The 19361-nt window shown below is 56.8% G+C and overlaps 10 protein-coding genes across 10 annotated transcripts; 5 read left to right on the top strand and 5 right to left on the bottom strand.

Annotated features, from left to right (window-relative positions):
- Positions 1–747: 747 nt before the first annotated feature.
- On the bottom strand, positions 748–3150 carry DL89DRAFT_282718 (uncharacterized protein; the record flags this gene model as incomplete). The annotated part of the gene is made up of 4 exons (XM_040889708.1): positions 2300–3150; positions 2033–2229; positions 1385–2012; positions 748–1329 (listed from the first exon to the last, which is right to left on the bottom strand). Exons 1-4 carry the CDS (start codon positions 2900–2902, stop codon positions 748–750), a joined length of 2010 nt encoding a protein of 669 aa, XP_040744783.1. The 5' UTR covers positions 2903–3150.
- A 567-nt stretch (positions 3151–3717) lies between these two features.
- On the top strand, positions 3718–4929 carry DL89DRAFT_291803 (alpha/beta-hydrolase; the record flags this gene model as incomplete). The annotated part of the gene is made up of 1 exon (XM_040890233.1): positions 3718–4929. The coding sequence occupies one exon, from the start codon at positions 3718–3720 to the stop codon at positions 4927–4929; it is 1212 nt and encodes a 403-aa protein (XP_040744782.1).
- On the bottom strand, positions 4923–8186 carry DL89DRAFT_266284 (uncharacterized protein). Its single transcript, XM_040887027.1, is given in 5 exon segments — positions 4923–5217; positions 5237–5314; positions 5343–6750; positions 6800–7145; positions 7168–8186. The coding sequence occupies 5 exon segments, from the start codon at positions 7877–7879 to the stop codon at positions 4951–4953; spliced, it is 2811 nt and encodes a 936-aa protein (XP_040744781.1). The 5' UTR covers positions 7880–8186; the 3' UTR covers positions 4923–4950.
- Positions 8187–9864: 1678 nt separating this feature from the next.
- On the bottom strand, positions 9865–10991 carry DL89DRAFT_122661 (uncharacterized protein). Its single transcript, XM_040883226.1, has one exon. The coding sequence runs from the start codon at positions 10647–10649 to the stop codon at positions 9990–9992; it is 660 nt and encodes a 219-aa protein (XP_040744780.1). The 5' UTR covers positions 10650–10991; the 3' UTR covers positions 9865–9989.
- DL89DRAFT_122662 (uncharacterized protein) lies at positions 10992–12155 on the bottom strand. Its single transcript, XM_040883227.1, has one exon. It carries the CDS (start codon positions 11984–11986, stop codon positions 11333–11335), a length of 654 nt encoding a protein of 217 aa, XP_040744779.1. The 5' UTR covers positions 11987–12155; the 3' UTR covers positions 10992–11332.
- Positions 12156–12238: 83 nt separating this feature from the next.
- DL89DRAFT_266282 (uncharacterized protein) lies at positions 12239–13691 on the top strand. The gene is made up of 2 exons (XM_040887026.1): positions 12239–12969; positions 13079–13691. The coding sequence occupies exons 1-2, from the start codon at positions 12325–12327 to the stop codon at positions 13583–13585; spliced, it is 1152 nt and encodes a 383-aa protein (XP_040744778.1). The 5' UTR covers positions 12239–12324; the 3' UTR covers positions 13586–13691.
- Positions 13692–13828: 137 nt separating this feature from the next.
- On the top strand, positions 13829–14332 carry DL89DRAFT_122630 (uncharacterized protein). Its single transcript, XM_040883225.1, has one exon. It carries the CDS (start codon positions 13918–13920, stop codon positions 14203–14205), a length of 288 nt encoding a protein of 95 aa, XP_040744777.1. The 5' UTR covers positions 13829–13917; the 3' UTR covers positions 14206–14332.
- Positions 14333–14516: 184 nt separating this feature from the next.
- DL89DRAFT_321639 (uncharacterized protein) lies at positions 14517–17190 on the top strand (the record flags this gene model as incomplete). Its single annotated transcript, XM_040891293.1, has 7 exons — positions 14517–14821; positions 14871–14963; positions 15070–16111; positions 16149–16236; positions 16398–16615; positions 16680–16940; positions 17008–17190. 7 exons carry the CDS (start codon positions 14517–14519, stop codon positions 17188–17190), a joined length of 2190 nt encoding a protein of 729 aa, XP_040744776.1.
- On the bottom strand, positions 17170–17980 carry DL89DRAFT_282714 (Translin). Its single transcript, XM_040889707.1, has one exon. The coding sequence runs from the start codon at positions 17907–17909 to the stop codon at positions 17244–17246; it is 666 nt and encodes a 221-aa protein (XP_040744775.1). The 5' UTR covers positions 17910–17980; the 3' UTR covers positions 17170–17243.
- Positions 17981–18448: 468 nt separating this feature from the next.
- On the top strand, positions 18449–18766 carry DL89DRAFT_221707 (thioredoxin; the record flags this gene model as incomplete). The annotated part of the gene is made up of 1 exon (XM_040884531.1): positions 18449–18766. The coding sequence occupies one exon, from the start codon at positions 18449–18451 to the stop codon at positions 18764–18766; it is 318 nt and encodes a 105-aa protein (XP_040744774.1).
- Positions 18767–19361: the final 595 nt, after the last annotated feature.

Genomic DNA, 19361 nt, shown 5'->3' with positions numbered 1-19361 from the left:
ATGTAGTTCCGAAGTGGCGAGGGATCTAGTCTGAAGTCCGTGCTTTTTGAAAAGAAAATTGTCGGTATGGGCAGAATCGGATTTCTGTGTTCCTGTCACCCAGGGGATTCACTGAAGACCCATCTGGGACAAAAATGTGACAGCGTCCCGGTTCAGTTTTTGGCCATGCGTGCTGGAATGCAGAAAGACACATTGCGAGAAACCGCAGTTTGGTTTCAAGGGAAATGTGATCTGCGGCGGTCCAGGTCTGGCGGTGGCTCGGTTCAATGAGGAGGGGATTGTTTTTTGTTTGTGTTAAGGAGGGAGAGTGAACCACACGGATGTTGGGGGAGTCTTGAAAGCGCAAAAGCTCCGCACCAACATTCTCCCCTCCACCGACTCTTTTTAGTAAAGCAATAATTTCCATAGGTATATTTTAATTTCAAAAGCGCCATTCCGGGTTCCAAGGGAGACATAAAAACATGCTGCAGTCGCTTCAGAAGCTCAACTACAAGTACGAGGTCACGATGGGCCTGTACATGCTCGAGAGCTGGGAAAAGTACCTGGTGAATGGGGTGGTGTGCGGCAGCATTGCGCTGATTGCGTACACGACGCTCAACCACCTGCCGGACCAGAGCATGAGCTTTGTGCGGCAGCTGGCCAGCTACGCGGCGTAAATGGATTTTGTATAATGTATGTTGGTTTTTTAATATGACAAGAGCGTAACAAGCACAGATGCTGAAGCCCGTTCTTTACAAGCGGCATTTATTACATTGGCATGGACTCGGGGAAGTTGTCTTCAACAAAGGCCAGGAACTGGTCGGCGATACGCTCTGCGTGGTGGTCGGGAGAGTGGCGCAGAAGAGCCAGGATCTTGGCCACGGAGCGCTCCGACAGCTCGCGGCGGGGCAGTGGGCGGAGCAGCTCCTGCTCATGGTCGGCGGCCCACAGACGGATAGCCGGCATGATATCGTCCAGGGCCTGGTGCTTGACAGCCATGCCGATGAACATGGCCAGGGCGGACTCGCCCAGCATCTCGGGGCGGAACGACACGGGTGCGTCCAGATCAAGACTCTGCTGGACCAGCGCCTGCGGCTCGTCTTGGACCGGCTCCTTGACGCTCTGGGGCATGGCGGGCGCTGGCGGAGTCAGCATAGTATGCACAATGTCGCGGGCCTGGTCGACATGGCCGAGCTGGTCACAGGCCAGAAGCATGAATGCCACGGCCTTCTCGGACGGCGGCAGCCGCAACGCATGCCAGTTGCGCCAGAGCCGCAATACAAGGTCGAACTCCTGGGCGGTGGCAGCCAGACGCATCAGCGCCAGCATGCGGTTCGGCGACTCGGCGAACTGGCGCAGCACGCTGCGGTCCAGCTCAGGCATGCTCCAGCATCTCCCTGTAGACGGCCAGCGAGTCGTCGAGGCTCTCGGAATGCGCGAATGCATCGATGGCCAGGGCGTAGGTGTATGCGTCCTTCTCGACAAAGTGCTTCTCTTTGGTGTGCTCCCACCAGGCGCGCAGAAAGCGGCGTCTGGACTCGCTCAACGGCCTGCTGCGCGCGCGCTGGGCAAAGGCTGAGAAGACAGAGTTGATGGTGCGGGTGGTGGGGCGCACCAGTGGGCGCTCGTGGACCAGCGCATGCAGCGTGCGGACCACGGCGTCCAGATCGACCTTGGGCTGGCGCGCCAGGGCTGCCAGGATGGAGTTGTAGATCACAATGGTCGGCGGCAGGCCAAACTGCTGCAGCGCCTGGCGGTAGGCATGCATTTGGCCCACGCGGCCCTGGCGCCCGCTGACATCGACCATGGTGGCGATCATGTGTGTATCCGGCTTCACCACACCCTCGCGCACAATCTGCGCGTACACTGCATGCGCCTCGTCGCACCGCCCAGCCTTGCCCAGCGCATCCAGCAGCACTGTATATGTCACTGCATTGGGCACCACATCATGTGTCCGCATATGCGCCAGCAGCTGCTGGGCCTGGGCAAACTGGTTGCGGCGCGCGGCCGCCACAATCAGCGAGTTGTAGGCCCTGCACGCTGGCAATGCCACCCTGCGCCAGCACCTCCAGCGTCTCGAGCCCCGCAAACGGCAGCCTCTGCACCACGCTGGCTGTGGGCACCACGCCAGCCGCCGCCTGCCTGCGAGAGCAGATCACGCGCAGCCTCCCGATCGCCCTCCCGCGCCGCAGCCTCCAGCAGCACATTGAACGAGAACCCGTCGAGCACCAGCCCGTCACTAGCGATCATCTGGCGCCTCCTGCAGCCCGGCGGCCAGCCCGCGGTGGGTCAGAATGGCCTGGAGCAGCACATTGCGCACGGTGATGTCCTGCGGAATCCCGGCTGCTGTCATCTCGTTGAGCAGCCGCAACGCCGCCGCGAAATTGCCCACACGGGCCTCGGCGCCAACCATGCAAGTGTATGTCGCGCGGTCCAGCCCGTCGGAGATTTCGCCGGCTGCCAGCATGCGCTTGATCTCCAGCCACAGCGCCCGCGCTCCGTCGATTTCGCCGGCCTTCCCCAGGCCCCTAAGCAGCGTGCGGAACGGCCGGATTGTCGGCTGGATGCCCTGCCGCTGCATTTCCGCCAGCCATCGGCGCGCGTGCCGGAAGTTCACCATCCCGACATTGACGGCAATCAGCTCCTGGAACGTGATCGCATCGGCCGCGACGCCGGCTCGCTTGGCGCGCCCGTATACTGCCAGCATGCGGTTCAGTGTCGTTGTTGTTGGTGTGCGCACTGCGAGCCGGATCATCGCCAGCGCTCGGTTCACGTCTATTGTCCGTAGATACTGGTATGATTCCGAACGGCAAAGCAATGTACCGCAGCCAGATCTCGTCGGCCTCCCACTGGTCCGTGTGCACTGTGCGTGAGAACTCCTCTGCTGTGCCCTGCAGTCCTCGTGTCTGCTTCTCGGCGTCATGCTCGGCCTGCGCTTTTGGACTCAGTGCCCCCGATCGTGCTGCCTGGGCAGAGGCACTGCCGACGCTGTCTGTGCTGCCTTGGGGGTTCTGCCGGCTTGCTTTTTGTGTATAGCTCGGAGAGACTCCGTCTGGTGTTTGTTGCTACGCCATTGTATTGCCATGTCCACCTGTGCCGTGCCAGAACCCGCCCACCCGTGTTTCTCAGCCCGCCGTACATAATGATCACGCTTTGGAAAATATTGAAGATCGGAGAGGAAGAAGAAAAAAACCTGCTGCTCTTGGGTAAGCATCGCCTGTTTTTCAACCAAGGGATCTTGATTCGATCATGCAATCACCGCCGTGCGCTCGTAGGGCAGTCCAGGTGATAGCCACCGATCGCACATGCCTGTCGCTTTGCTTACTGCTGTGTCCCCTCCGCCCGCCGTAAATACTGGCTTTAGCCACACAATATTTGGCGAAAAGTAACCCTCCACAAACCCCCCTTCCGCCAATACCTCCTGTTTAATGACAGAGCCTCACTGATGCGGGGGAGGATGCTTTGCATATCAGGCACAGGAGTGAACAATAAGCGAGATTCCCCGCCCTCCCTGGTGAATGAATAGAAATGGCGGAATCCCCCTTGAACCAAACGATCATGTCTAATATTTGCTTCTTCATAGCCCTACTGTGCCTCGAGTCCTTTCCCTCCCTTTTTCGCAACTCTATCCCGCAACGTTATACTTTTTTCACTAAACCATGGACGAACGAATACATATCCATCAACTTGCCCTTGAAAACCACCACCTCCGTATACGACCGTCTGCGCAATATCCTGATGATTGCCCACTGTGTGTTGTTAACCATCTACCGGTTCTACCGCTACGGCCCCGAGACCAAATCCTGGGACCTGCGGTTCCACATAATCAAGGACGTCATGCATACCTTCCTGGCCGACTCGCTGCCGCACGACCTGAAAAACACCGACTCGCAGCGCATAAACTACCGGGAAATTGCCGACTACATCTCGCTGAACAACCTGCCAGTACGTCCACTGACATTAAGAGACGGCGTGAACCGCGAGTTCTCCATAGAAATCAACCACAGCCTATGTGTAGACTACCCGAGCCTCACATACAAAGACTCCGGCCGCCGCCTGCAGAAACTGGCCCAGGAGGACCGCCGCGCGTGCGACGCCCAGGCTCCACGCACGCTATCGTTCCAGTGCGTTTTGGGCAAGCATGCGATGCACTGCCATACGTGCAAGTCGCAGGCAATGGGGAGCAAAATACTGGCTCCCTATCCGATTCGCAAGGACGAGCAGATTATCTTGCATTTCCACGGCGGCGCCTATTGCCTCGGGGAGCGCTCCCTGAACCATCTCTTCATATACGCAAACACCTCGTCGGCGACCAATATGCGTGTGTTCTCGCCAAACTACGCCCTGGCCCCGCGCCACTGCTTCCCGCAGCAGCTCCACGACTGCTACATCGCATACCGCTACCTTTTGAACAACGGGTTTGCCCCCAGGAACATTTTCTTGGGCGGCGACAGTGCCGGCGGCACGCTGGCCTTGGGCCTGCTGCTTTTGCTCAAGGACCTGAAGATGGAGATGCCCAGGGCAGCCATGCTGGTTTCGCCGTGGGTTGATGTCACGTGCCCGGGCAACAGCTGGCTCACCAACAGAAACCTCGACTACTTGCCGGCCTTTTCGCTCGACGACCCCTTCCACCCAACCCGCATGTTCTACGATGCCGGCCGGCCGTTATCGCAGCAGATGCTGGAGGAGCTCAAGTGTCCGCTGGTTTCGCCTGTCTACGGCGACCTGTCCGGCCTGCCCCCGCTGCTGGTGCAGATGGGCCAGAATGAGCTGCTCCACGACGATATCTGCACCCTGGTGGCCAAGATCAAAAAGCAGAACCGCGGCCGCCCAAATGCCGTAACCCTCGAGGTCTACAAGGACATGCCCCATGTCTTTGTGCTGTTCGATTTTACCGACGCCGCAAAGCGCGCCTTTGGAAGCATGGCCAACTTTGTCCAGACTGTTTAAAAGCATTTATTTTACTCATTATTACTGCTGCGAATTGCCTGCAAAGATCTTTAGCAGCAGCATCGGGTACGCCGGTGCCAGGAATGTGGCCAGACTGAGGTCCAGCTCTGCTACAATTAGGTTGATGATGTGGTTGCTGGGGAACGGGTTCGGAATATCCGGCACCCCCGCCTCGCTTGCCGCTTCTGGAACCTGTGCCAACGCCTGCCCTCCACCCACACCCGCCGATTTGCTGCCGTCGCTGTCTGTCTGTTTATCCTCTGCGCTCTTGCGCGAAACCAGATCCACCTAGCGTCGGGATCTTCACATTCCCTTCCAAAACCAACCCCGGGTCTGACAGCGCCCGGATCGCATACACGAACAGATACAGCGCCGGCGCCCAGTGCTGCAGCGACCGGACCAAGACACAGCACATGCGCCAGTCGCGTCTTCGTCCGCCACTTGACGTGCCTGTCGTTGATGCCCAGCTGGCTGATCAGCACATTGATCATCTCCCCGGCAATGGCCACATATGTTGTGCCATATGTAAACACGTTGAGCCGGAGCATAAAGCTGATCTGCACCACATCGCAGAGGATATCGATCGACTCGTAGCACAGCGACCGGCACCGGTGGAACTCCATGTTGCGCTGCCACAGCCCGTTGTTGCCGCGCTCATCGTCTTGCGGAATCTGCGCCTCAATGTAATCCCGGATCCCAAATACCCGCATATGCATCGATGTGGCTGGGCTCGCCAGATCCTCACGCAGCATCCCCAGCAGCGCCACGCGGTTGGCGCGGATCACCAGCGAGTTGTACAGTCCGAGCGTCATCACCAGCTCCTTAAAGTTCATCATGATGTTGCTCTCAACCCCTGGCGTTGCGCAGGTCTTGCCTGCCGCATACAGACGCACAACTAGCTCGGGCGTGATCTCGAACTCGTCGGGCAGCGAGTACTGCCACCGGTTCAGCCGCTCCTGCTTGATCCGCAGCCTCTGCAGATAGTCCACCAGTGTGAGCTTGCCCTCGCAGAACTCGCACTGCAGCCGGTACAGCATCGCCCCCAGCGGCAGCATCTGCTGCAGCGCCACGGTGATTTTGTAGTTGGGCGCAATGGTCTTCCACTCGGCCGGCCGCCACGCCTCGAACTCTGTGTCGCTGAACCCACGGAACGGAACCTTGGTCAGACCTTTGTTTTGGCTCGACTGCGGCCAGCTGTTCGCCGGCAGAATCGTTAGCAGATCAAAGCTGCACGGCAGGTTCGGCGCAAAATACCCGCGCCCGCACGTCGGTATTGGCATTGCCGTGGGCTCCAGATCCATATTAAACGGTCGGTCCAGGTTGAAGCAGCACACCAGGTGCCACTGGAACCCGACCCAGTACGTGTACACGTAGTAGTCAAACTCGAACGACTGCTTCTCGGCCTCGGGCACATCGGTCCACGGGAACGCGTACCCGTGGAACTTTGTCTTGGCCAGAATATCCGCCGCCATCTCAAAGTGCTGCTGCATCAGATCGTACCGAGCCGACTGGAACTCGTATCGAGCAATCAGGTGCAGGCTGAGCGCGCTCCACAACGACGGCGACGCCGCAACCAGCGGCACATCGCGCACTGCGTACTCATAGCACGACTCGTCGAAATTCGCCGGCAGCTGCTGCGCCAGGGCTTGGTCGATCACGTGGCCTCGCGCCATGCTGGCTATAAATGCAAACAGCCAGATCCGCGGGATCACACCCCTGAGCATCATGAACCACGCCAGCTCAATGTCGACGTTGACAAGCGACGTGCGCGTACGTGTGAAGACCATGCGAATGACTCGGAGTAGCACCTCCTGGCGAAAGCTCGGCTGGGAACTCGCGCGCATAGATCTCGATGACCGGCGGCACGTACAAGTCTGAGAGTCGCTGCGCACTGGTAACTGCTGGCAGCTCGCTACGGCTACGCCTGCGCTGTGTCTTGAGACGCTGCGCAGGAAAGGTCGAGAAGCTGCCTGCCTGGGCTGACTTTGGCGTCGCCTCTGCCGATGACAGCAGCTGCGAAAACGACGTTGCCATCTCGGACGTGTCGGTGGTGGAGTTGCGCTTGGGTGCTCCGCCGCTGGCCAGGTTATCGGCAGTGCCTGCCAGTCGCTGGAGCTCGCCGTCAAGCAGCCGTCCGGCGCCTGGGCTGTTTCCCATGTCCATTGTCGATGGCGATTGACTGTGCATCGAGCTGTTCCCCAGTTCACTGCTATATGCTGTTGGCGACTGGACAAACACCAGAGTTCATGCCGCCAGTTGCCTGGTTAATTGGAATCCCAGCCACACTGGCAGGCACCGACGACAGCATCGTTGGCAAACTGAGCGACTCTATCAGCGATGACTCCTGGCTGCCGTTGAGTGCAATATCCATCTGCTGCTGCTGCTGCAGTTGGTTGATTTGGAACGGATCCAGGCTGGACATCAGCTGGGTATTCAGGTTGCTAAACGGCATGCATCCGGGACTGGTTGCATACTGCGTCTGCAGCAGCGGCGAGGTTGAATGTGCATTGGCGATGTTCTCCAGGTTTGAAATAATTTCAGCCTCGGGCTTCTGCTGCCCAATCCACTCTGGCAGCGACGACTGGCTCCACGGATTCGCAAACGGCGACATGTACGTATTAATCCCTTGCAATACCGGCTGCGGCAGCTGCTGTGTCTGTGGATACATGTCTCCAGCTAGCAATCTCGACAGAGCCGCTACATTGTTCGGCAGCTGTGCACTCGTACTAGGTGTCTGCTGCTGCTGTTGCGCGGGTGTCGACAGTGGTGCCGAGAATCGCTGCGGCTGCTGAGGGAATACAGATGCCACTGGATACGAGTTGGCTGGTGCGATTGTGCTACTGGGCTGTTGCGGCTGTACTGGGATAAAGTAGCTAGCTGGGGGTGCTGACGAGTCCTGCCTCGGGCGGTTAGGAGTGTCACTGCGCGCCTGCTGCCCCGGCGCTGGCATTATTGTGTGTAAGGGCATCGCCTGCGGCGCTTGGACACGCTTCCGGAAACGCCTTGATCGCCGATATTCGCAAGGCACGCCATGCGCCCGACACAGGCTGCATGTGGGCTTCTCGCCGTTGCACTTGCGCTTCTTCTCCCGGCAATGGTTGCAGGATGTTAGATAGGGAACCGTGAACATGAGTAATAATGAAAAGGAGACAGAAAGGGGACCAGTGGAAAAAGAAAAGAGGAGGGATAGACACAGAACCAGACTGGAGTAAAGAAAGGTTTGTGGGAGAGAAGAGTGTGGTGATCTGGAAAATGCGTTCATCCAGGCGCACCAGACGGAGCATTTATTGGGCGCCGAGTCAGACTCCATCATGGCTTGTGAGCAGCGGGGATCTACTCCAGAAAATATACCGCTTATCTCGTCAGAGTTCACGATGGACCACGGCATGGAGCCATCCACTCGCGTTACACAGCTCCACCGTCGACTGCAGACGGAGTGTTTATTTCGTGCTTACTAAAACAGTATCGAAAAAAGGGGGCGGGGCCTTTTGGACTTGTGGCAAGGTCCGGTGATGGCCGCAACAGCGAGATAGCAACGGAGAAACATTTCGCCAACACACATGCACGGGCGCATATTGGGGACACCACAGATCCCCCTCTCCTTGGCAAAGATCGAAGACACCATCAGCTGGATGGCTTGGGGACACCGCCAAACAGGCCTGCTGTGCTCTGCCTCTGGAACAAAGGCACGGATGGGAATGAGCTTGAGCAGCAGGATCGGGTACGACGGCGCCAGAAACTCGGCCAGGCTCAGCCCCAGATCCTTGATAATCAGCGTGATGACATGGTTCGGCGGATACGGGTTCGGGAACTCGGGAATCGGGTCTGCCGCGTCGTAGCTGAGCGTCTCGTCGCGCTTCACATCGACTGGCTGCTGCGAGCCCAGCGGCACAGTCGATGTCTCAATGTTCTTGCGCGCATCTTCGAGCGAGTCCAGCGCCGTGCCGCGGCTCATCGCCCTGCGTCGCCGCTTCGACTCTGGCTCGTTGCCTGCCAGCGTCCTCATCAGACGTTTCGCCTGAGTTGGCCGGCATGTCGGTCATGGCCAGCATCGATGCCTCTATCATGCCATTGCGCAGCTTGGACATGCTTGGCGGGTTATCGAGACACAGCGCTGGGTCGCTCAGGCACCTGATTCCGGCAACAAACGTGTGCAGTGCTGGCGCCCAGTGCCGGAGCATCCTCAGGATATTGAAGATGTTGGCCAGTCGCGATTTCGCGCGCCAGCCGATGTCCGAGTCGCGACTACGCAGGAAGCTGATGTGTACCACCATCAGCTCGAAGATCGAAAAGATGATTGGAGATCCCAGCGTGTAGAAATTGAACTTGCACGCATATGCCGCCTGCACGAGGTGGCAGAGCGAGTTGGCCGATTTGACCGCCTGGATGCGGCACCCGTGGAAATAAAAGTTCATGTGGCCAATGCTGTCCTTAACCTGCTTTGGGTGGCGTTGTCGAGTCGTAAAGATCCCGAATCCCAAACACCTGCGTTTCCACGTTGGGCGCCGGTGCGCTGAGCGGCTCGCCCAGCATTGCCTTCATCACAAACCGGTTTGCCCTGATCATGGACGTGTGGTAGAGCAGCAGCAGCACCGTCATGTCCTTGAGCTGTGATGCCCGGATGTCAATTTCACGCAGCGACGCCGACGAGTTGGGCTTGAGCATCTCAATGTACTCGCTGACCTTGCTCGAGTCCAGCAGAATCTCGCTGGGCAGTGCATACCGCCACTTGCGCATATCCTCCTGGTTCACCCACAGGCCCTTGAGCAGCCCGATAATGTCGAGCTTGCCCTCGCGCGCCCTGCATTGAATATCGAGGAACTTTGCAAACATCACCAGCAACTGCTGTAGGTAGTGGCCTGTCGTCACAGTGCGGTCCAAGCACGGCGAGCCTTCGGGCCGCATCTGCATAAACTCGGGATCGCTGGGACCACGGAACCGAAGCGTGGGAGGGTTGTCGGGGTCGGCCCCGTACCACGAGTTGGCCGGAATCATCTCCTATCAGGTCGACGTCATACGCCACCTTGGTTGTATACAGGTCGTATGTCTTGGATGCGTAGTCAGGTAGCCTGTCCACGCCGTATTTGAAGTGGATTGGGTGGTCGGTCAGATGCGTTGCCACCACCTTCCATAGCACGCACTTCCAAAAGATGGCCAACAGGTACTGGTATCCGAAGCTTCTCCTTCTCGTCCTCCGGCACGTCGGTCCACGGATACGCATGGCCCTTGTACTTGACTCGGTACATTATTTCCATTGCAATGTTGACATGCTCGTCCATCTCGTTGTACCGCGACGACTGGAACTCGTAGCGTGTCACCATGCACAGGCCAATGGCGCCCCAGATTTCCGAGCAGCCCTTGATCTTGGGCACCTCCTTCAGCGCTAGGTCGTAGCACAGCTCATCGATATTGGGCGGGAGCATCGCCCGAATGTCCAGGTTGGCTGAGCTGCACCGGATATTGCTCGATATGTGACCGTAAAAGACAATGCGCGGCAGCACGTTCTTGTGCAGCATATACCACAGCACCTCCAGGTTCATCGACACCAGACCCATCCGTGGCGCCTTGAACGTCTCGCGCATGATCTTGTAAATCGTCAAAGCAGATGCGTTGTCTGGCAACGGCTTCACGTATTCCTTCAGAATCGCTGGCACCTGCAGCTCATCGACCGGGTGTGACAGGTCACCGATGCCCTTGAATGGGCGGTATCCGATCGCCATCTTTGGCTCAGGCTGACGAGACCTTGCGCGCTTCTTTCGGTGTCTGCTGTGTTGGCTTGGTGGGACACGGGCAGACTCGAAACCGGTGCGTTTGCTGGCTGCGGTGACGCCATTTGATATAGGGGACGCCCATTGGCTGTCTCAGCTGGCACTGAGTCCTGCACGTGAGCCTGCCGCCGCAGTCAGTCCCGAGACCTGCTCCAACTGGCCCCTGTATCATTGCCTGGAGCGAATTGAAGCTGGCTGCCGACTGCTGCTGGAACTGGAGCTGCTGCTGGTGATAGCTCGCATCAGTGTTTACGGATACCGGACTGCCGGTTTCATTGAGCGGCGGAGATTGGCTGGCCAGACTGCTCCGCTGTGTGCTGGCGGTGTTTTTGATGCTGCTAAACAGCTGCTGTGCTGTGGTAGCCGCTGTCGGGAGCGATGGTCCCTGCCCTGCACCTGGGTAAACCCCACCTCCTGTAGGAAATAAGGAGTCAGAGCTGAGGAAATCATCCGACGCGCTGCCCATTTGCGAGAACCCAAGTAGGTTATCCGTAAAGTTGAGCGGAACCGGCCCTGCACCGCCGTTTACTGATCCCGATGCCTGCAAGGTCGCCTAGATTTGCCAATATGTTCGCCTCTGCGTTGTTTGACGAGAGCCACTCAGGTGCAGATACTGACCGCCCCCGGAATTGGCGTCATGTAAGCATTAACATACTGCAGCAAGTTTTCTGGCGGCTGCTCCGACAGTGGCGGCATATCGACCGACAGCAGACGCGACAGCGCATCCATTGACGACAACATGCCAGTGCTGACCACGGCAGCCTGAAATAGCTGGTCCACCCACCGACGAACTCGCCTGCTACTGATACCAGCGGTTGCGATACCATATTTGGTGAGTTGATGGTGCCAGCCATGAGGGATAAGTTGCTTGCCAATGACATATTCCGTGACCGGAACCCGGGCGATGATCCCTGTGGTTGAGTTTGCGCCAGCGACATTGGCGCTGTAGCTGGGCTTGTCTGTGAGAATGGGCGCGGCTGCTGCGGTGCTGAGGCGGCCTGCGCTGAGTTGGGACCCGGGAGCGGCACAGGCGTGTACATATTGGCCAGCGACTCACTCTGCTGCACTCCTGAACCCGTACCTGCCAGCCCCGAGGACGATGCTGCGTCGCCATTCAGTGGATATCCCTCAAGCTGCTTCTTGAACCTCATCGAGCGCCGGTAGCGGCATGGAATCCCATGCCCGCGGCACCATGCGCAGGCAGGCTTATCCCCAGAGCACTTGCGCTTCTTCTGGCGACACCTCTCGCAAGAGTGCAGAAACGGGACTGATGCTGGATCGAGTGACATTATGTGGGCAGTAAATAGGAGAAGCTCGTGCGGCCTGTCGGCGTAATAAAAAGATAAATAGCGAAAATAGGGAAACCTAGCAAAAGTGGAGGAAAGAATAGCGCCGAGCACTACCGAGAGGACAGCCGAAAATCTCGTCGGTGGAGTCGTTCGTTCATAATTTTCCACTCAAGAATTTGTCCCTCAATTTTCCCCCACACGCTAATGAGCTCGCTTTCAGACTTCTTGCTTGATCACCATCGGTTTTCCCCCATTTTTTCGCAGGTTTTTTCTTTTTTTAATCAATATCGGCGAGGCTTTCAGGGATAAGACAAGGAATTTTCAGATAAAGACTGCACATGAAAACACTGGCCATTAGTAGCAGGTTCTGTGGCCTTTGCGGCCCCAGCGCCAGCTCCCGGCTCCAGCAGACTCGGCGGCTTGGACACAAAGTGGTTGCCAATATCCCAGAGATTGCGTGGCAGAGCGGGCGCCAACGGCAGCCAGCCGAGTACCGCAATACCACGCAGCAGCAGATGCAGCCCCAACAAGAGACCGTCAGATGCGCGACTGCAGCACTCAACCATGCTCATACGACAGCCAGGCGCAGGCACCGGGGGGCATTCTACGGCGACGCCTACCCCATGTATAGCCAGGTTGAGCGGAGTCCCAAGACAATGCCCCGGTTTGTGCCAGCCACGACGAAACTGCACGACGCACTGGCCATGCCGATAGACAGACAAAAGATCCTGTTCAACCCATGGACAATCTTGCTTGAGCTCCTGCATGATCCGCGGCTGGATTGGGAATTCGATAACAACAAGCTGCTTATCGCCATCGGCCACCTCAACTGGGTGCATGTGGATAACCTGGTGGCCCAGCGGCCGCTGTTTGCCAAGTACCTGTTCAGCACCGGCTGCGTGCGCGCTAAAGAAGACGCTTCAACGCAGCTGCCAGACCGGATCATGGGACCAGAGGAACGCCAGGGTACTGATCTCACTCCGGTGCAGCTAACAGCGTTTTGCCAAGCCCAATGGCCACGCTACATTGACCAAATGATGCGCGAGATCACGCATGCACCATCAACAGGCTGGGACTCGGCGTGGCTCTCAGCCAATCCTGTCGATGCTTGAGCTCCAGGCAGCCTTCAAAAAGACCCGCATCGTATTCGGTGCCCGTCTCGGCATGCGCAAGCAGTTTGGCATGCTTGTGCGCAGTTCATTCGACCACTCGCCGGGCCTGGCGCTCAACACCCTGATGAGCTGGGGCGGCGAGTACACTGAGTTTCTGACTCCCTATAACGCGATTCGCCTGACGTCAGCGTACTTTCCCAATGTCGAGGCTGCGCAGCAGCGGATTGGCGAGGCCTGGATGATGTTTAACCATTTAATCTACTGCAATCGGCATGCACCGCCACCACAGCACCTTGATTTGGACACTCCAATCGACCAACGCAGCCAGCTACGTGGCGGCGGCAGGGGATATGCCAGCGACCTGTTCGCGTCTCTGCAAGCGTTTGACCACCAGGCAGAAGCAGCCAGGATTCTCAGCAGCATGTACCATGAGCACCAGACTGGCTGCAGCAATGAGCCGAGCCACCTACCACTGCAGCTCCCTTGATCATGTGCTTATCGAGCGGTACCTCAAGCTCCAAGCAGGTAGAAACTCCACGGAGAAAACCACCGATTACAAATGTTTCAGATGATTAGTAAATGCATGATGGCTGGTATTAGCTCACTGAAGCAGTCCTTTGCTAAGCTGGGTTACACAAGCCCATTTGAGTGGGATCGGGTGCGACATGCTGGGAACCCGGCCACAATGGCTCGGATATATATTTGAGGGAATTGGCCCGTGTTATTGGGGCCCAGATTCGCTCTATTCTTCCTACCACCCAATATTTAACTACTTTTCGCTTTGCAGATTCTCTGCCTGTACTCTAGTCCCAGCCTCCGATGAGCCTCCAACTAAACTCCGCACCCCTGCTCCACTCGTGCGAACGGTGCCGCCAAAAGAAACGCAAGTGTTCAGGCGACAAGCCAGCGTGCACCTGGTGTCGAAAGCACAATGCAATCTGCGAGTATCGGCAATCGATTAGAATCAGGAAGCAGCTCGACGCGCTTGCCCCCCGGTGGCGGCAGTCTGATCCCATGTCGAGATGGCAAGCTGGTCGGGTATTCGCACACAGTATCGATGGAGCCCAGCAGCACCATCGATCAGCACTGGGTGCCATCAGCCCTTGAGCCAGCTGCAAACCAGCGCACCGGTCGAGATTCCAGCCATCTGTCACTCGCAAGCTCCACTGCAAACATCGACGCCACTGCCAGTGCAGAGGAGTAACATTGCCATAGATACAATTCGGCCTAGCGTCCAGCACCTCTCGCCTATCCCGCTGACTGATGCTCAGTCCTCCTTTGCCCTATGGCTACCAGTGACCTGAGCTCTCCTCTCTCCACATCAGTGCCTTTGGGTCTCAGCCCGCACACTGCAGCCAGCAATGCTACCCAGATGCTGTCCGCCGACGCATTGGACACAGCTGCTGGCAGGCGACATAATGCCATTGAACAACCCAGTGCCGCCAAATATCCTGCAGTACGTAAACACGTTCATGTCGCCGTTCAGTGACGTGTCGGTGCCGCCCAAGCCCAACATTCTGACAGAGGACCGTCCGGAAAACAGGATCTTGGACAATCTCGGTGGCCTTGCTATACAGAAGCCACATGTTGCGCCGTCGAAGATTATGCCAGACATTGATATCTTGCAGTCAAAGCAGCCTGCGCGCACGGGAGGTGACAACCAACTGACTTTGGACGACCTTCAATTCCTCGACAGCCTGTTGTCTGACAGCTCCTCCATAGCGTCTTCTGGTGGTGCCAGCGACCTTTTTCACGCCATCAGCCGACGCCAGTCTGTTTAATACGGTTGGATCACCACAGTGTATTAACCAGCCGCCAATGACGGGCAGCGCACCACCAGCATCTACTGTTTGCCTGGCCGACCGGTGAGTCCAACCACTCAGATACTGCAAACGCTGCATCTATTGCTTCACTTCTGTCACCCGTTCTTGACAAGCCAAGACATAGCGGCGCGGACAGCACGAGAAAAAGGCCGCAGCGGGCTATGGGGCCGCCCTGCGATAACATTGGAATCGACGATGCCCAGTTCATTCCGAAGATCATCGAGAAGGCTAGTTCGCGTCAACCCTGCTCGCCGTTTGTCGATATCCTGCCGATGCAGAGTGCAGCATCCAAGGACTCGTTCGATTACGACAACTACCCGGCGATGCTTGACGAGTGTGCGAAGGACCTTGGATCGATCATTTCCGCTAGAGATCTGTACAAGCTCCTGGCCGACATCTTTGTAGCACCGCGTAGCGTGTACCTCGTGGAGTACATGGAGGTGATGTGGTATCTTCTCACCCACAATGCGCTTCCACCGCTGTGCATTCACACGCTCATCAGTGGGAACCTGCGCTGCGCAGTGATATCTGAGGAGCATGTCTTGAATTTGCCGCCAGAACTTGAGGAGGTTTGCTATGCGCGTGCAATCAAGGAAATCGACCAACTCAGGGGCAGCTCATCGCCGATTTTTGCGATCGCGACCATCTTCCTCGCGATATATGACTTCCAATCGGGACGCTATCCAGAGATGATCGAACACATTGAGCTGGCACACGCTGTCATGTTCCGCTGCAAGATCAAGGGATACGGCTACCCATGGCGCAACGTACCTGATGGTGTCGCGCAGTCGCCGGTATACAATTTCTGCGTCACAACGTTCTGGCACACGTACTCGCTTCGGAATCTCTTTAGCATGCTGCTGACGTCGAAAAACCGTATCGACTACGGCAGCCTTCCGGTTTACTCGTTGAACGACTGCTTCCTTGAGGGTTCGAACATGGAGGTGGGCATCGATATGGCGGATCTGCTGCCCGAGGACTTCCGCTCAACTAACCCAATGGCGCCTGCCTCGCTCGTTTTCCGCGCCGACACTGACAAAGACTTCATGGCCTCTCGCCCGCCCAACTCGCCAACAGCACACTTGGAGGTCTGCATACTTCCGTACCTGCAGTCGCTGACAACACACTACCACGACCATCTGCACCACTATTCGCTGTTAGCAAGCGGCAAGATTAGCCTCAAGCAGTATGTACGGTTCTGTCCGAACGCAGAAGGAAGCACTGCAGCACTCCAAGTACACGCTTCCCCACTCTGTCCAGCTGACTCAAGAAAAGGTCATTGAGTACCTGCAGATGATCAAGTCCCGGATCGACAGTACCTTCTGAGCACATCACCATCCGCTCGCGGCATCTGAAAGGAGCTGATTGTGCTGCATATGCTGTATCAGGTCCTGCGGTAGCCACATCTGTCGCTCTGTGATGAAGAAGCTGCTGGGCGAACCGCTGGATCGCCCTGCACCCGACATCAGCACGCAGGCCTTTCAGCATACGCTGATATGTACGACCTGCCCAATACCAGCTCGCTCGACCAGCTGGAACTAGCGCGCATGAACGAGTGCTTCCTCTCAGCGCGCACACAGGCGCTCGATTCCACCAACGTGCTTGCAAATCTGCTTCAGATCGCCTATGTCTGCAAGTTCAACCTGTACTGCCTTGGCCCGACGGCCATCTTCGCCATCGAGGAGCTGATGATTGTTCATGCCGGTATGGCCAAGCACACCAACCACTACACTCGCTGGAACTGCCACAAGCGGCTAGCGAAATATCTTTGAGATTCTGCGCACGCTGCGCTACTGGTCGCCGGCGCTCAATCTGTTTGTCGCTGGTGTTCAAGCCCTGAGCGACCAAGACTGCTGTATCAATATTCCGCGCAACAAGGAGCAATTCTACGACGACCTCGGATACCCCGATATCAGCGCGACGTACGAGGAGAGCCGCAAGAGCGACCAGCCATCGCCGGCCAAGCGCCGGAGATCTGACTCGCTGGCAGCTACCAAGGCCGCTGATGAGACTGCCGATGTACCGGTGACAAGACGCTCGTCATATCCGCGACCTCTATCCAGGTCACCGACATCGCCGGCCCTAGGGCGATGAGACGGTTAGCTATGGTAGCGTGGCAGAGAAGATCCCCGAGTTCCCAAACCCGTACCCATCGAACCACATCATCTCTATCATTATCAAGGAGCTGAACATTAGCCTGGCCGAGTTCTTGGCTCCGGCATACCCGGTCCTGCTGCTTAAGCTGTTGAACACTCCCAAGTCTGAGTAAACAAATATTGAAAGCCCTTGAATAAACTAGAAGTTGAATGTTTGGCTATCTGCCTAAGCAATGAGACCGCGCACACGCAGGTCGTACTGCACCTCCTCGATCTTCTTGATGTCGTACTTGATCGAGTCAAAACGACGGCGCAGGCTGTCGTTCTTCAGATTCAGCAGCTGGAAGCCGGCATACAGCTCGGATGCAAACTGCGAAATCTCCTGGGGCCGCTGCACATCGTTGACGATGACTGAGTTGACGGCCAGGCGCGACAGCTCGCTGAACAGCGAGATGATGCCATGCAGGTACTCCTCAAGCGTGATCACAAACTCAGTCACATCCTCGTTGGTCACGTTGACGCGGTAGCCCAGGTAGCTCTGGATGTCGGCGGCAGTGGCTAGGCGCGACTCCTCCAAGTACACCGCGAAGATGACCATGGCGCACGCATTCTGCACAGCCATCGACCACATGTCGTGGTAGCGGTAGAACGTCACGGGCCGGACCTGCTTTGCAATTGCCTCGATGTTGGTGTGAATCGTGGCGAACTGCTCCTTGACGCTGTCGGTGACCTGCTTGGACTGGGTCTTGGGCACCGCGTGCGCCTTGGACAGCTTGGCCGATGCCAGACGGCACGTCTTGTGCAGCTCCTTGGTTGCGGCGGAGATCTCCTCGCGCAGCGACGACTCACTATCGAACTGGTTCTGCAGATCTACGAATACCTGAACATCCATGTTTCCCGTGCTATCAAATGGTTGGTTTGAAAAATTTTTCGCAACTGAGGGTAGCGCGCACGCCGAACATATTCGTCAACCCCAGATCTGTGCCATCAGCAAGTATATGGGGCTTAGAAATACATTCGAACTGGACCTCTTCCTTTTTCTAGTCTTGCACATATGGCATAGGCTGCTCAATTAGCTGCACTGCCGACACCTGGCTGCGGGATTGCATGACCCATAGCCGTGGCACTGGCATTACAAATGGCTCATGGTACTTGCAGGTGCGCAGCGAGATTGCTTTGTGAGCTCGGCTATTTTCGACATGCCCCAAGTCCGATTAATGCCAATGCTTACAAATGGAATCAGCCAATCAGTGCATGAAAAGTTGAGGCAATTCAGCTAGGACAAGGGGTAAATAGCGCGTATAAAAGATCTGCGTGGTAGACCGGCGAGTTCCTTCAGCAGCCTTATCATTTCTCCTCTCTGTTTCGCTCTACTTGTAAATTCACCTCTTTTCAAAAAAGACAACCCGAATCCAAACCGCACTCACAACAATGGCCGTCATCACCATCACCTCGCTCCAGCAGTTCGAAGAGCTCATCGCTAACAACCCCAAGGTCGCCGTCGACTTCACCGCCACCTGGTGCGGTCCGTGCAGGCTGATCAGCCCCGTCTTCCACAAGCTGGCCGAGACTATCGAGGGTGTTGTCTTTGCTACCGTCGATGTCGACGATGTCAGCGAGGTCGCCCAGAAGAACGGTATCCGCGCCATGCCCACCTTCATCTTCTTCAAGGATGGCGTGAAGTCCGACGACCTCACCGGCGCCAACAAGGTCGGCCTGGAGGCCAAGGTCAAGGCTCTTGCTGCCTAAGCAACCCATCTCCACTGGTTTTGTAGAGTTCACGCACGTGCGCTAGCGTATGGAAAATAACATATTCAAACGTGTGGGGTAGCTTCTATCCCATTCCAAGCTGTTCCTAAGCTTAGAACCTGAACGGCTTGTCTGCATTCTTCGGGTTTACATGTTTACGCAATTGGATTCAGTGTGGGAATCCTAGCAGGCTTGGGGAAATGCATCCTGATGTCTGTGTACGATGACGTCGGCAGCACAATGAGAAGAAGCCTGCTGTGTGCACACGACACGTCTGTACGAGTATGGACCACATGCCTGGAGCGGTGTGGCCATGCCCTCCTGACCTGAGCCTCCACTGTCCCATTTTAAAGGATCAACTTTGCAGTACCTCATAGTTAGTGCTGAGAACTGGTGTTTTTGTTGGAGGCAGTCAGATACTTTACCCTTCCTAGTTTCTTTCTTTGCTAATCGCACTACATACCATCATGTTTTACCTCATCATCATTGGCCTGGTTGCGTTTTACCTCTACCGGCAATATGTCGCGTTCCAAAAGATGATGAACACGCCCGCCGTGACCAGTGAGCATGTCACCGAGATAACCTCCCTTGAGCA

This window comes from Linderina pennispora, assembly GCF_002104995.1.
Source record: "Linderina pennispora strain ATCC 12442 chromosome Unknown DL89scaffold_4, whole genome shotgun sequence".
NCBI lineage: Eukaryota > Fungi > Kickxellomycota > Kickxellomycetes > Kickxellales > Kickxellaceae > Linderina > Linderina pennispora.
Note: the sequence above shows the minus strand (reverse complement) of the source record. Positions and strands in the feature narration are given on the sequence as shown.